Here is a 14,372-nt window from a genome sequence, read left to right as displayed (position 1 = left end):
TAGCAAGGCAAAAGGTTCAAATTAAACAAAGCAAATGGGAAAAGTAAGAAATCTAGACCACAGCTGTAACTTCTTCCCCTTTACAAGACTAAGGTATGGAATACAGCACGCACCCCTCACCCTAAGTGAAATATTTCCAAAAATAAGTAGGTGCTGAAACATGCATCAACTTGCATTGTTAAGCCCAGACAGGCAAATCCTTGTTATTTCACTTTTGACATCCCTACATTACCTTGCCCTTGCTCCTCCCACTCTTGCTTATGTTGCTATAGCTTTTTAACCTCGTTTCTCTTTTCTGATTTAATCTGTTAATTCTGCTCCTTGACATGACTGAGAGAAGGGCAACCATCGGCATATGTCAGTGTATGTGCCTGTATCACCCATGCATGGTGGTCAAATGTCAACTTACCTCAATCACGGAGTCTCAAAGTGCAATTTAGCACAAAGCTGAGGTGTTGTTTAGAGAAATCCAGCTAGAAATGTGTTAAAAGAAGTCTTCAGTACAACTGTACTCAGAGGGAGTGGGACACTACACTGCCTGCGATGTGATTGCCTTCACTCACATGAACGCAAAGCAGCAATTCCAAAATCGTGCTGGACAGAAACATTTGCAAAGCTGCAGGAGGAACTAGCACTGCCTACAGAGTTGAAGTTTATGTTATTTAACACTTCATCAAAGGAGACAAGTTTTATTTTGGACAGTAGACTTTATTAGAAATTTTCTCCTCATTCATCAGTAAATTCACATTAAAATATGCTGAAGGCAGCTCAGTCTAAACATTTGACATCCTGCCATAACAACAACTTCCAGTTTAAAAACTAGATAACTGATTGGGCAGATAACTTGAAACATGTAAGAAATGCAAGTAAGAAAGCAGCATCTTAAAAACAGGATGAGCCTGAAAAATTAATACATTTCGGGTGGAGATGGGGAAAAAACAACAAAATCAGTAACCCCGAGATGGGTAACAGTTAAATGAGAACTCCACAGACTCTAAACAGATAAATAAACATTATAGCCACACATACATTAAAAAGAGAACCAAGTATTTAGAGTTCATACCACATAAAAATTATAAATTTATTCAAATAAAAAAGTGACAAGCTTTCTAAAATACAAATATCCTAAATTCTTGGGCTAGTGAGCACTTTGTTATAAACTGCAAAACTTTGGAGGGACTAGATTTGGTTTTGAAAACAATAGACTGCACTTCACTTACCATGTCCAAAAGTTGATCTTTCAGACACATATACCAGTTTTTCCTCTCATGTTTTTAAATTGCAAACTCTTCTAGACAATCTGCCTAGATTTTTTTTTTGAATGTCAGAACTTTTAGATATTATAGGCCTGATTATATTGATTGCAGAGCACTCAAAGCTCTTCACAGCTCTGGGGATTTAAGGTCAGATTTAAGCATTTTCCAAAAGTTATTATTGAGATTTTTCCTTTGCTAACTTATTATATCTATTGGGGTGGGGTTTAGGAGAGACAAAGAAAAAAAATATATATTATTGAAGAATGCTCTGTTCTGCATGACAGGAGACCTTGCAGGTCAGATTTTCTCTTGGCATTTCTCAGAGGCATCAATGAAAAAACAATACATGACAGCTGAAGATAATGGCTTTCATGACTGTAAACATAACAGGCAACAGATAATACATGAATCTTGATCAAATCAATGTTTTCACATTCTTTAGTAGTCCCCCACAGTGATCTGCTTTCACTGATTCAGAAAAAATATATATTAAAAATTAAATAACACTTGAGTGTCCATCACGAAGATTTATATTTTGCTGTAAACAATTTTCTGCCATTTGCATTGATGTAGTCCAATGTGAGGCCAGAGGGTTCTAGACATCTTACTGATATTGTAAATAATTTTTCAGAGACAGAGGCAAAGGTAGAATTTCTATGTCATGCAGGCGGTCTCTGCCAAGAGCAAAACGAATTGATCTTCGGCACAAGTCCATTAAAGGCAGGGGTTCCGCTGCAGAAAAAAAAATAAATTAATTAATTTTTCAGCATCTTCAATTACACTCAGTGTTTTATTATTAACATAGATTCTGTGTTGTATTAAGCTGTCAAAAAGATAATAGCACTGGGAAAACATGACAACCATGAGGCAACTAAGATGCTCAGTAGAAGCAAAGACAGAGTTCTGTGCTTGGATTTCACCCATTTCACCAATCATGAAGTTTCAGACGGGGCTTCCTTATCTGTAAGGCTTAAAATAATAACTCAGAACCACACTTCAGACTTTCAAGGTTGCAGCTTAACAAGTTATTACATTTCCAGATTTCTAACAAGACAAAGAGCTTCTACACTATAACACCACATTCTTCATGTTGTGTTAACATGAACTAAGCTGGCAATTCCTGACCCTTGCATACCAGTTCCTTCTGTACCTTAGGAACTGGAAATGGTACTCAAGGGTAACCAAACTTCTCAGCAAACACTACGTTTCCTGCAACACTCGCTTAGCCTTTCTGTCTAGGAAGCTCATTAGAAGCAAAAACATAAATAAAACACCCTCAAAAACCTAGAGGAAATGCAACCTTTACCCCATGAATAAATGAGGAGGATTCAGCTGACTGGAAGCCACTATGTGTATGTTCTCAGACAGAAACAAACACTCCCAAAACACAAAAACCAACATCTGTAGCTGCTCTTAGTTTAATAGAAATGAGTTAAGTATCTGTCAGAAATGCCTGGTAGATAGCACTTAAGCTTGGAGGCCCAAACAGTGATCACAGCACCTCGAACCACCTAACCCCGATCTCCTATCCTGATCTGCACATCTCGTGGAACTGCAGGAACATTGCAGCATTTCTATTTGATTGTAACATGAATGACCTCTGTGATTGTGGGGGTCGCAATGGAAATAATTTTGCAGCAGGAACGGGAATAAAGCTGTAAAGCCTCTAACCAGTTATGCCCCTCTTCCAGAACAACTTTAACCAGATGCATCTGGTTGCACACGTTGCTTTAAAAGGGTAAGAGCTTAAAAGAAAAGACTACAGGAAACTTTTTATCTTTACAGGATAAAAACAGTAGTAGCCTTTAAAACCTTTTTTTTTTTTAAACCGAAAGTATTAATATACTTCCAAATGGGAGGAAAAAAAAAATCTACCATGTGCCTATATTACAGCAAGAGCCTTTTATATATATATATATATATATATTTTTTTTTTTTTTTTTACAAGCCCTCAAAATTGTTCAGCTCCCATGGGTTTTGTCAGTTCTTGTATGCGCCACGTATGTAGATCTAAACATCTACATGTTACTCTACCAATCCTTCAGCTGATATAATTTTAAAATCTGCTTGTAAGAAAATCATTACAAAGCACAAAATACCAGATTTAAGGATTGGTTTTATATACTAAAATTGACACACCACTAACTTCATGGATTTTCTGTCACTTATCCCAGCACCACATTTGATTTGTAGAGTCCACAGCTCATTATGCTGTTTCCCAAAATTGTCCAGGGAAAAAGCTTACAAAGCATTCTGTGGTATGCTGAAAGACTAAAAAGCATATTTATCTTTAAAACCACTCCTTAAAATCCACTTCTAGTTCATGCAGAATTCAGTTATTAGAAGTTTTAAAAAAGAGTCCACATGTTCCAGTAATAAAATAGAAACTTCTATACATTGGTGATCCGAATTTTAATTTTTACACACCAGAATGATGAACATTAATTCTTAAGGGATGAAGCTGTAAAATTCATTAACCGGGATTAATAAGTAGGAACAAAAATAGCTCATAATTTCCAGGACACGGAGTACAACACATATCACAGGTCTTACACCATAAACAACAAATTTCCAAGTATCTTCCCTGAATCCCTGAGGTCTCATAAAGAACATATAAAATAAAGACTAACTGTTTTAAGCCATTAACTGATCACATGGTCTCCTTTTCTCGTAGACAAAGGAAAATGCAAAACATAGCCATCTGTGCAGCCAGACACAGAGTTAATTCTAAACTTTAGAACACAATTTAAGGAAAGGTTAAAATATTTTTCATGTTTGAAATGCTAAGTGAACATCTCTTTTCTCACTTCTGCAGGGAATGTTCAAATGCTAAAGAAAATGTCCCGAAGTGTTTGCAACAGCTGCTAAATTGCAAATACTGAATGTGGTTTTGCAGCCTGAAAATTTAACTATATTCTCTTTATTCTCCTTTCTATCCAACAGCACTTTAAACTGAAAAAAAAAAAAAACACATACCCACCCACCCACAAAAACTATAACAGGCTTGTCCTACAATATTAAAATAGATGTTATATTTTCTGGGGTGCTAGCTGTAACAACTCAAGAAAAAATTGTAATGATCGCATTGTAAATAAAAACTTCTTGCAGCTGTGAATAGTCCTAAATGATCAAAAATTAAATTCAGGAAAAGAAATCTTAGGTTTCAAAATAGTTTATATAACTGTAAAGCTTTTTAAAGACTGAAAATTTTCAGGCAGCCTATCTCAGCGGAAGATTATTGAACGTTTGCTATGTGCCTCAGTGCAAGCACTCTCCCATCTCACATTTTTATTACGTATTTTACAAATGAGGATCATTTGGAAGAAAGCTTGGGTTTGAAGAAGCACACGTTAGGTTGTGAAAACTGGGCAAATTCCAGGTGGTGCCATTTGTATTAACATGGTGAGAGGGCAGGAGAAGTTGTGTGTAAGGACTGTGCAAAGCTGTCTTTGACCCCATGCCCTGCGGCAGCAGGGAGCCCCTTTCAGCTCTGGCATCCAGCTGCGTCCCTCAGCAATACCCTGCCGGGTGCTGGGAGGGCATGCTCACAGCTGGGGATCCTTCTCCAGCACCCTGGGCTAGAAGGGTGCCACCAAGGCCCCCACCTTGGAAACCGGCAGGGCAAAGGCATGCCGGCGTGCAACTGCCCCGCAGGCCAGCTGTGACCACGTGGTAATTTCAGAGCAGCTTTAACAATCATTGCTGGTGCCCAGCCCAGGCTCTGCCGTGGCCCACACCGTGGTGCTGATGATTCACCGGCTTTGACATGTCCTCTGCTGGAGCTGGGTGAGGGGGGACAGAGCCAACGACAGCACACAATGCTGGCCAGGAGCTGGATGGCTGCAAGGTTGCTCATCATCTGCTCTAACAGCAGAACTGCCTCTTTCACCACTCATATGCAAACACCAGAATCGCTTTGTGTTTTCACGGAAATTCAGTCAGGAACAAAACCATAGTGAGAAACTCAATCCCTTCGGAAAGGAAAAATTCAACCATCTTGAGCATGCCCTGCTGTGCACCCCCACCTAAAGCACACACAAAGACCTTGTGCATCCCAAACACTCAACAGTGCAAATGAGAAGAGGATATTGTAACACGCAAGAGATCGCAATGTGGATATTCTGAAGCCACATGTACATCTGTAAATTTGACTACTGAAAAGACATTTTTCTTCTACAACACTAATTTTTTACCTTGGATATTTTTTATATTTTTTAATACAGGGATATTAACTGGTTGATGTCCATAGCAAGAGCAGAAAACGATAAATCAGAATATCACAGTATTTACTACACCTAGTATGCCTTATATTTTATCCTTTCTCTAAAGAAATTTGTATTTTTAGAATAGCCCACAACAGAAGGGAATTGGAGGGACTCAATCCCCCGAAAAGCACACACCCAGCCATTTCACTGAAGTTATGTGGACTCCAGTAACGCTCTATCCATTAGAAAAAGGAGGAATGAATCACTAAGCTGAAATACAAAATTGAAAAAAAAACAAGATTCACAAGAATGGCTCTTTGTACTGAATTCCCAACTAGGCTAAGAAATTCAGAGTGAGATATTCCAGCGCAATGCAGTGAGCTTTGCACAGGAAACCCAACGTTTCCTTTCGGGCTCCAGCAGAACTGAGAGAAGAGCGAGCAGCCGCAGCTCAGCTGGTAATGTCCGGGATGGGGCCTCCTTCCAGGCTCCCATCACGTTTCTGAATGGGTTTTCAGGAATCTTCTCTTTTACAGTTTATTATGAAACCTCCTTACCCAGAGGTACCTTCTCATGGCTGTGACATCACAGAAAACTGTTTTTTAACAGGAAAACAGAACGGTGAGAAAATAACACTGCTCAGTTTGTGTGGCAGAGGTGAGCTCCCATACCTCCCAATTTTGTACCAGCTTACAAAGAAGGCCCATTTAAAATAAATAAATGAATAAATAAGTAAATGGACATTTGCTCGGGCAGGGCCACGATCCCCCCGAGCCCTCCGCTGTGAGGAGCCACGTGCGAGGTGTGCAGCTGCTCCTAGACATACCCATCCCACTGGCCTCACTGATGGTTTAAGGACAAAGGTAAAGTCTGTAGCTATGAACAAGAAGCACTCGTGAGCATTTTACCAATAAATACGCAGCCCTGATAGCAATTCGCACATCATTACCAGCTGAAAGTTCATTGAGTTTTGGCAACTTGTAGCTACTTAACAATCTGGCACTCCAACAAGAATGCCTCGTCTTTGTAAACAGGCTTTTATAGTCGAGATACTAAAGTCATTTAGCATCCAATAACGTTAAATGCTATTAACTGTGACATTACATAATGCTTGTACAAGAGAAGAGCTTTTAGCACAGGACAGTTATTTGCCAAATTACAATAATCATTTTTGAAACAAATTTTTAAAGCTAAACCAACCCATAACGTTCGTGGCTTTCATTGATCTGTGAAGAACATTTTTATCTTATTTTATAAAATAAAAATAGTCTTAAGAAAAGCAAAATTAAAGCTGGTTGAAAAATGAAGTAAGGTTTGGTGAGAATCGTTGCCACAAAAAATTAGAAAGAATTACAAAGAATTTATTTAAAGCTTATTTTGGTGTCCACCAATGACACAAATTACTTATATTTTGATATTTTTGGTCTTAAAATATTAATAAAAAGCACTTACACTCAGCAATTCACGTTAGTTTCCGACTCTGATAGGCAGCTTTAAAAGGCTAAGAAAAAAGAAAAAGCGCAGTATCACAAGACAGATGCAATCACACATCACAAAATGAGCAGATGGCATCTCCCTAGACCTAACTTTGCAGTGTTAACAGTAGTGCCACGAGTGAACAGTTCTCAGTAATGAGGCAACCGCTGCATCATCTTTCTTGTTCCCAAATACACGTCACTTTGCAAGAGGAATCGGGTGCAGACACACTGCCTCAAGGACAGAGAAAGAAAATAGCCTCTGTGCAAAAGCCTGATGCATAGAAGAATCTTGGAAACTGAGGAAATACATGATGCCTCCGTTCATATCTTAATTTAGGCATAATGTTTTCTATAAATGCTACATACTTAGTGGACACTGCTGGACTCCCACTCCTGCCCTCTCCTCTCCACCAGGAATTCAGCACCACTCTGGTCCCAGCCATGAAGTTCTTTTCCCTGCTCACTTCTCATCGCACACTTTGCATATTTCACTGCTGTCTAATGCCTGCCCGTTCTGATGGACGACCCCCTGCCCCATCAGGGCACCGGTGTTCCCACCATACCTTAGACCAAAGCACCCCTTTTTAATCTTTTTCTTGAATTTTCCCTCTTCCTCCAGATATGAAAACACCTGCCAAGGGGTAATGTACCTAAATATTTCCATTAGGGGGAATTAGAGTATATGAGAATTTATAACTACTCTTTAATTATCACGTACAATAAACATACAAATATATATAAGCCAGCAGTTTGCCTTCCAACCTTCCTGCCAGAGCTTAATTATTGTTTTAATTTTACACAGTACAGGCCAAATTCTTTCTCCCACATAATACGATACATAAATACACCCCCTTTGACATATTTATGACTTCCCTGATGCAACTGATGGAAAATTTGACTTATGTTCCTTAAATGGCACATTCTAGAGAAAGGAAATTGCAAATAATATTTTAAAGAACACAGGCTATGACCGGTCATAAAAAATACTAATAAATCTCCTAACAGCAATGAAAATTCAGTCAAAGCATAACAGGATTGAAGAAATCACTTATCTGTTTTTCCCACAGATACCTATAAACTCTGCAGCCTAACCCAGCAAGCTGTACACATGGAATGCCTCAGAACATCGCATTTTAGTTACGGCTCAGGTGGGCCAGGAGAACAACCCCTCCCAGGAGTTCTGCTGGTGGAAAGGGAACACCAAAGGGCGTTGTCATCTCTCCCATGTTCCCACAAGGGCCTGCCCAAGAGCAGGGGGTCCAGCAGATGGCTGGGGACAGAGTGAATGCACGCCCTCCTGCAGCCCCACCGCCATCACCTCACCCCCCGCAGCGCTTTCACATACAGCTGCAAGCTATCGCGCTCCTTCTTCAACAGCGTAACGGGCAGCAGATGGTGAGATTTTGTTTTCAGTCAAGACTGATAAGCAGCATCTCCAGCAGTTGTCTTCTAGGACAAATAAAGCCTTATGTAGCACCACATCAGCACCTTGCTTTTAGCAGACTGGGCAAAAAGAAGTAAATATACAAAAATAACATCAACAACCCCTGTATCTGAGCTAACCTCCAAAAATCTGGTACTTGAAATTAAGTATATTGAAGGGGGAAAGGAAGGTAAAGAAGTCTGAAGAGAGAAATGACTCAGGGTTACGCTTCTGCCCCCCTTGTCTTATGTTGGGTGGGGGAATTGGTTTACAGATACCTTTTGCATCAAAGCGTAAAACACAGTTGTGCACTGTTTAAAGCTTCAATCAGGCATCAGTTAGCAGAATTAAGCTGAAAGAGCAGCAATGAACAAGCAGATATTCTGCAGTATCATTTGTTTTCAGTTAATCATCTCCAGCTGTGCTTTCTTGAGAGGAGAAGAGTTGAAAAGCAGAACAGAATGAAAATGAACCAAACAAAATTCCCCCAAACTAGTGGCTGCTTTTCGAGGTTTGATAAAGAATGTGTCATTTGAGCACAAGTGTGAACCTCCTTGCAATTTCTTTTTCACATTTCACTATTTGTAATCTGCTTTGAGGAAGATGAGACTATGGGTCCTGCCTCAGAAAGCACCATAGCACATGCCTAAATCCAAGCTTAAAAATTATTCATAATGATTTCAATTTAGTAGTCTTAAACATATGCCTGAAGCACATGGTTTACAGGAGTGCTTTCCCTAGAAAAGTAATTTGCCTGTTGTAGGAGGGCTGTATGCTGAGAGTCACATCTACGCTCTGCAGCATCCCTCTTTTAGGAAGCTCAGTGTACTCTACAAGTACTAACTTAGTGTTGGTCCCTGCAAGTAGAAAGCAGAGTCTGTCAACACTTGATTTTACTAATGAAAGGACAGTGATAAACAGTGGGTTAATGTCTTGTCCAGAGATTCCACAGGAAGTTTGCAGCAGGACTTTAAATTGCTGCTCCTGAGGTGAGCCCTGCAGAGCTGAGAGGGCCCAGGAGCATACCTGTCCATCACCCCAGGGAACTCTGTAATCAGAGCTGGTGCTCTTTTGTCCTCCCTTTCCCTCCCCCTAAAACAAAGAAAAACAAATGCCTTGGCCCAGGGACTGATCTCCTTCCCAGCCTGAACTGGGAGCAGTGGGAGTTAAAGACAGGACAGCAAACTGAGATGAAGTGATTTGCTGTGGGACTTCACCCAAAAGTCTTGCTACCCACTTCGTAGATGTAAAAATGACTGCCCCAACACAACAATGCTGACAGGTCTACGACAAATCAAAATACTCTACACCAACACAAACACCTTGCAGATGTAAGGAGAGAGGTGCGAGACAGTCTGTGGATTACCAGCACTAGTTGTCAGGGCAGGTCACAGTAGCTCCGACATAACTGGGCTGCTGCCATCTCTCTCACAACCCGATGAGACACGCCTGACGACTAGCAGCATTGGTTCGTGTGAGTGCACTGGTTATCATAAACTCTTCCGGAGCAGACATGTCCGTGGAGCTGCTGGATCTTCATCTGAATTTTTAGTATTATTACACTGCTTCAAAAACAAGTGTTCAGCCATGCCTCAAGGGCCTTTTTAGCTCATCATCATGACTTCGGTGTCTGTCTGAACAGCAGTTAAGCACAGTTCTTTGCCTCCACGTGGGCCTACGATCCACCTTAAAAAGCTCTAGATGAAGCACATTTACAGCATGGGGCAATACCAAGTCTGGCCCCGGGCCCAAACCTGGACCAAATCTACAAACAGATGCACTGTGACAACAAAGTGGAAACTCTCCTGAAAACCTTCATTTTCTGAATTAGGGAAGCTAATTTAAATGCACATGTGCATTATAATAATTCCATTTACAGTAATAAAAATCACAGCTCTGATTTGTATTTGAAAACATTTTAACACACTATTCATCCAACTTACAGATTATTAGCACTGCACTGTTATTCAGAAGCTGCAAAATAGATCCAGATAATAATGAATTTTACCAGCAAATGAATGGAGCAAAACCCTGTAATAAGCTGTTTTTGTTACAGCTCGATAGATTTGCATGCTCTGAGAAAAAGAGAAAGAGAGAGAACACTATGGCCACTTCTCTTCTGAAAGAGGAAGCGCATCTATGATTTCATTCCCTGTGGGTATCAGGAAAACATAAATAGTAAGGATGGAAAAGATTTTGCTTTCTGATCTTGATTTGTTTGTTCTTCTCTTGCCCTCAAATACTTCCATAAAACAACTCTTCACTTGGCTCTCAAACACAATATGAAGGTAAATTGAGACAGTTAACTCCAGTGATCTAAATATTTTCTAGTAGAAAAGACACCTAACATAAATACATGCTGTTTTAAAACCAACAACAACAACAAAAAGAAGTACTTGATACTAGAGATGAGCCTAAGCTACAAGCATGGGCTTCTCAGCACCTCCCTCAGTTCAAGCTTACACGAGTTTAGCATGTTGGGAATGAGGATTTGGCTTGGATTAATCTCTAATGCACACTTTATAGCTTTTACTCTCAAGAAGCACATTTATCACCATTAAATTCAGCTTGTGTATGCCAGGCCATAAAGACGGAACTTAAAACATATCAAGGTGCGAGAAGATTAAAGCTTGGATGAGAATTTCACCGAGTAGATGCACTGGAGTTCAAAGACAATGTTGTTCAGGGGGTTATGGACAGATTTATAGGCAAAGTAATAACTGAGAAAGTTGAAGGAAAGTTCAGGTTTCAAGGATGAACCACTACAGACAACTCCTGCAACAGGAATTCACACAGTGCAAATAATACACAACGTGATGACTGAAATATTCTGAAAATTTCTTGCATTTTTATCTCTTCACGAAAAGTTATTCATAAATGAGCATATAACATACCCCTGCACAAGTACCCACCTACAGCAACTTTTTATGGTTGTGAACAAGTTTTAATGCTCTTGGAAAAAAATTGACAGTTTTTGGGCAAATCTTTGCCTATCCCTCAATTCACTGGCACATTCCTGCCCTAACAGTATTACAGCGGAAGACAAGATTTCTTGATGAGAAACCTGATCACACTGATTAGAATATTCTAATATTCAACACTGTTAAGTTTTCATAGTTTTTCTTAAGCAGATTCTGTACTTTGGGTTAAGCCAATCACAGAATCATCTAGGTTGGAAGAGACCTCCAAGATCACCTAGTCCAACCTCTGACCTAACACTAACAAGTCTTCCACTAAACCATATCACTAAGCTCTACATCTAAATGTCTTTTAAAGACCTCCAGGGATGGTGACTCAACCACTTCCCTGGGCAGCCCATTCCAATGCCCATCCAGTTGCCCTTTTTCCCCGTCTCCCACTGGCCTACTCCATCTACCTGTAGTATTTTATACGACCTACTCGTTGTGTGGGACACCCTGTCATCTTTTCCTGCACTGTGCCCTCCATGCTGGAGCCTCATGAGAATTTCTAAATGCTACCACAATAAAACAATGCGTGTTCATTCAAGATTTCCATTGCTTACAGCTCAACTGTTCTCAGCAGGAACCTATAACGGTAGTTTTTTTGTACAGGTTTTTAGTATTATACTGAAAAATAAAGTTATTTACTCTAGCTAGCAATTAAATGGAATTCAAGATATCTTATGTATCACACTGCCACTTTCTTCATAGTTTTGCCATAATTAACTGGGTGACAGAATTGACGACTATCCTGCTTAAATTTACACAAACTGTGCTGAGCTGTTTAGAGACAATGAAATTTGACTATACTCCTTGTACCGTTGTTACATGACATCTTCTCAACTGTTTCAATTTCAATTACCTGGAGGCTCCAACGTATGCAGATTTCCTCAAACCAAGTGAAAAACTGGCAGCAGTGTATCGTTTAAATTTTAATGCAATTGTATACACACTAATGATCTCTAGGGGAGATCCGCAAACAACAGACCTGATTTGTCACTTTGTTACTCTAGTTTTGATATTAATAGAATTATATTGAAATAAATCTGGAGTAATGAAGTTGCAAATTAGGCTCAGTATATCAGTTTGATCCTGTTATTTCAATACTATTTATATTTCCATTTCTTGAAATGGATTTTTTTCCTTAAATACGATAATCTTCTTCAGCACAAAATGGGTACTAGAGACAATCTGAATGATTTTCATACCGAATTTAGGATTTGTCATTGTTCCTTGCATGCAAACAGAGCTGATGCTCTCTGAAGACAGTTCTAAAGCATTCATTCTGAAGACAAACACACTCACAGACCAGGTAGAGCACACAGGGCTACCTTTACTCACCATTGTTCAGCTCTTCTCCTCACAAGGTCCTGTTACCATGTTCCAACCCTGGGAAAGCTCTGCCTGAAATTTCACACTGCTGTGCCACTGCCTACAACGCCAGTATTAAAAACGGTCACTTTGTGAGAAATAAGAGTGTGAAGAGCCAATTTGCATATTATGCATTCCTACAACTGCTCTAGGTTGTGTTACCACACCCTGAGCCTTTGAAGAACCAGCACAAAATTTGCTGAGGGTAAAGGATGGGTGAGCAGCATACCAGCCATGGCCCCTGCCCCGTCATCCTCCAGGTCACCAGGTCCAGCTCACACAGTTTCTTTGGACCTCTCAAACTACACATAAGGACTCTTCCCCTGGTAGTGCTAGCTTGCCGTTCAAGAGAATTAAGACACAAACAGAAGGACAGCAAAACGTGAACACTGACTTCTGTTTGGGTCATCTCCTCCACACACATCTCCCAGCTTCACATTTGGTCCTGTCCTTCTGTCCCCATGCTTTGTTATCCACCCATGGTTTTATGATCACCATCTGCACAGGGCATAACTGATGTCAAACAAGATGAGGAGAAAAACAAGTACTGCTGACCTACCGAGCAGCGTGGCTGCACTCTGGAAGCAACTATAAACCAGCACAAAGGGTCTGCCTTTATTGCTTCTTACTGATTCATCACCAAATACGCTTCATCCGCAAACGGCCTTTTCCTGCTCCCTCCACCCTTCGCTGCCATCTGGCTGATGCAGTTGCACAGGTGAGCATCATTTGGCCTGCAGAGAAGCTATAATGAACAAAGATTTATCTAGATTTTCAGATCCCAAAGTCAGTTTGTAAGGCTGGCAGTTAAGAAAAGTGTTGCATCTGGGAACAACAAAGCAAAGTGAGCAATTCACACACCTCTTTATGTACTCGCACACCTCTCATTTCTGTGGGAAGGAGCATGCCATCATCCCTCTAACAATATCCCTCTAGTTTGAGGCACTCAGCTTACCACTCTGTGTGTGTGTGTGCATATATACAATATATATTTATATTTATGACATACATACACGCACATTTCCAAGAACATAAGCAGAGATGAACACCAGAGAAACATCTGAAAAACCCTCTCCTTCCTACATATATTGTTTATTTATTTTTATGTGCTGGAATTAAGCTACTTATGCTAAGGAAAGTGCTTTGATTAACAGCACAGAACAAAAAATTCTAGCATTCTATAGAGTAATTTCTCAGTACAAAACCATCAACTAATTTCAACATGGTTTTAGCTACAAGAGCATACATTTTCTTATCTGGGAATTAGCAAATGTGAAGGTTAAGGTTTTCAAGAATAAGTCTGTTTGTGTAAGCCAATGCTTGGATACCTGAGTGCAGGATTTCATTCATCACAGTGTCAAGCAAGGAGCAGAGCTCAGTGAAGACAAAAAAGCTATTTCCATCCCAAACAAAGGGATGGCCTTTTATTGTTGTTGTTTTCTGGTAATCTTTTTCTTTGATATTTATTTACAGTTTGGTATAGAAATATTTCAAAATCACAACTTGATCTAAAATTTCAAACTTACAACTAAATGGGAAGAGTGGGGGTGTGTGTTTGATTAGTGGAATATCACTTTGCTGCTTAATTCGCATTATGTTTTGTTATGCTTAATTCCCATTATGTTCTGGACATAGGTCCCTTTACTACCAGCCTCAAATTCTGAACACTAATTTTCATC

At 39.9% G+C, this 14,372-nt stretch overlaps 1 protein-coding gene across 6 annotated transcripts in view; it reads right to left on the bottom strand.

Annotated features, from left to right (window-relative positions):
- Positions 1 to 687: 687 nt before the first annotated feature.
- SPSB4 (splA/ryanodine receptor domain and SOCS box containing 4) overlaps positions 688 to 14,372 on the bottom strand; it is a 93,217-nt gene continuing 79,532 nt past the window's right edge. For 3 of the 6 annotated variants that reach the window (XM_035544681.2, XM_035544683.2, XM_035544682.2), the window contains one exon: positions 688 to 1,988. In XM_035544681.2, the coding sequence (XP_035400574.1) occupies positions 1,861 to 1,988 (128 nt within the window). In that variant the 3' untranslated portion in view covers positions 688 to 1,860. Of the gene's footprint in view, positions 1,989 to 6,913; positions 6,963 to 13,403; positions 13,439 to 14,372 lie in introns of those variants that run through there. The other 3 variants (XM_035544684.2, XR_004778278.2, XM_050712551.1) reach the window with 3 other exon arrangements.

This window comes from Cygnus atratus, chromosome 9, assembly GCF_013377495.2.
Source record: "Cygnus atratus isolate AKBS03 ecotype Queensland, Australia chromosome 9, CAtr_DNAZoo_HiC_assembly, whole genome shotgun sequence".
Classification (NCBI taxonomy): domain Eukaryota; kingdom Metazoa; phylum Chordata; class Aves; order Anseriformes; family Anatidae; genus Cygnus; species Cygnus atratus.
The sequence above is the reverse complement of the archived record's forward strand: the minus strand, read 5'-3'. Positions and strand labels throughout refer to the sequence as shown.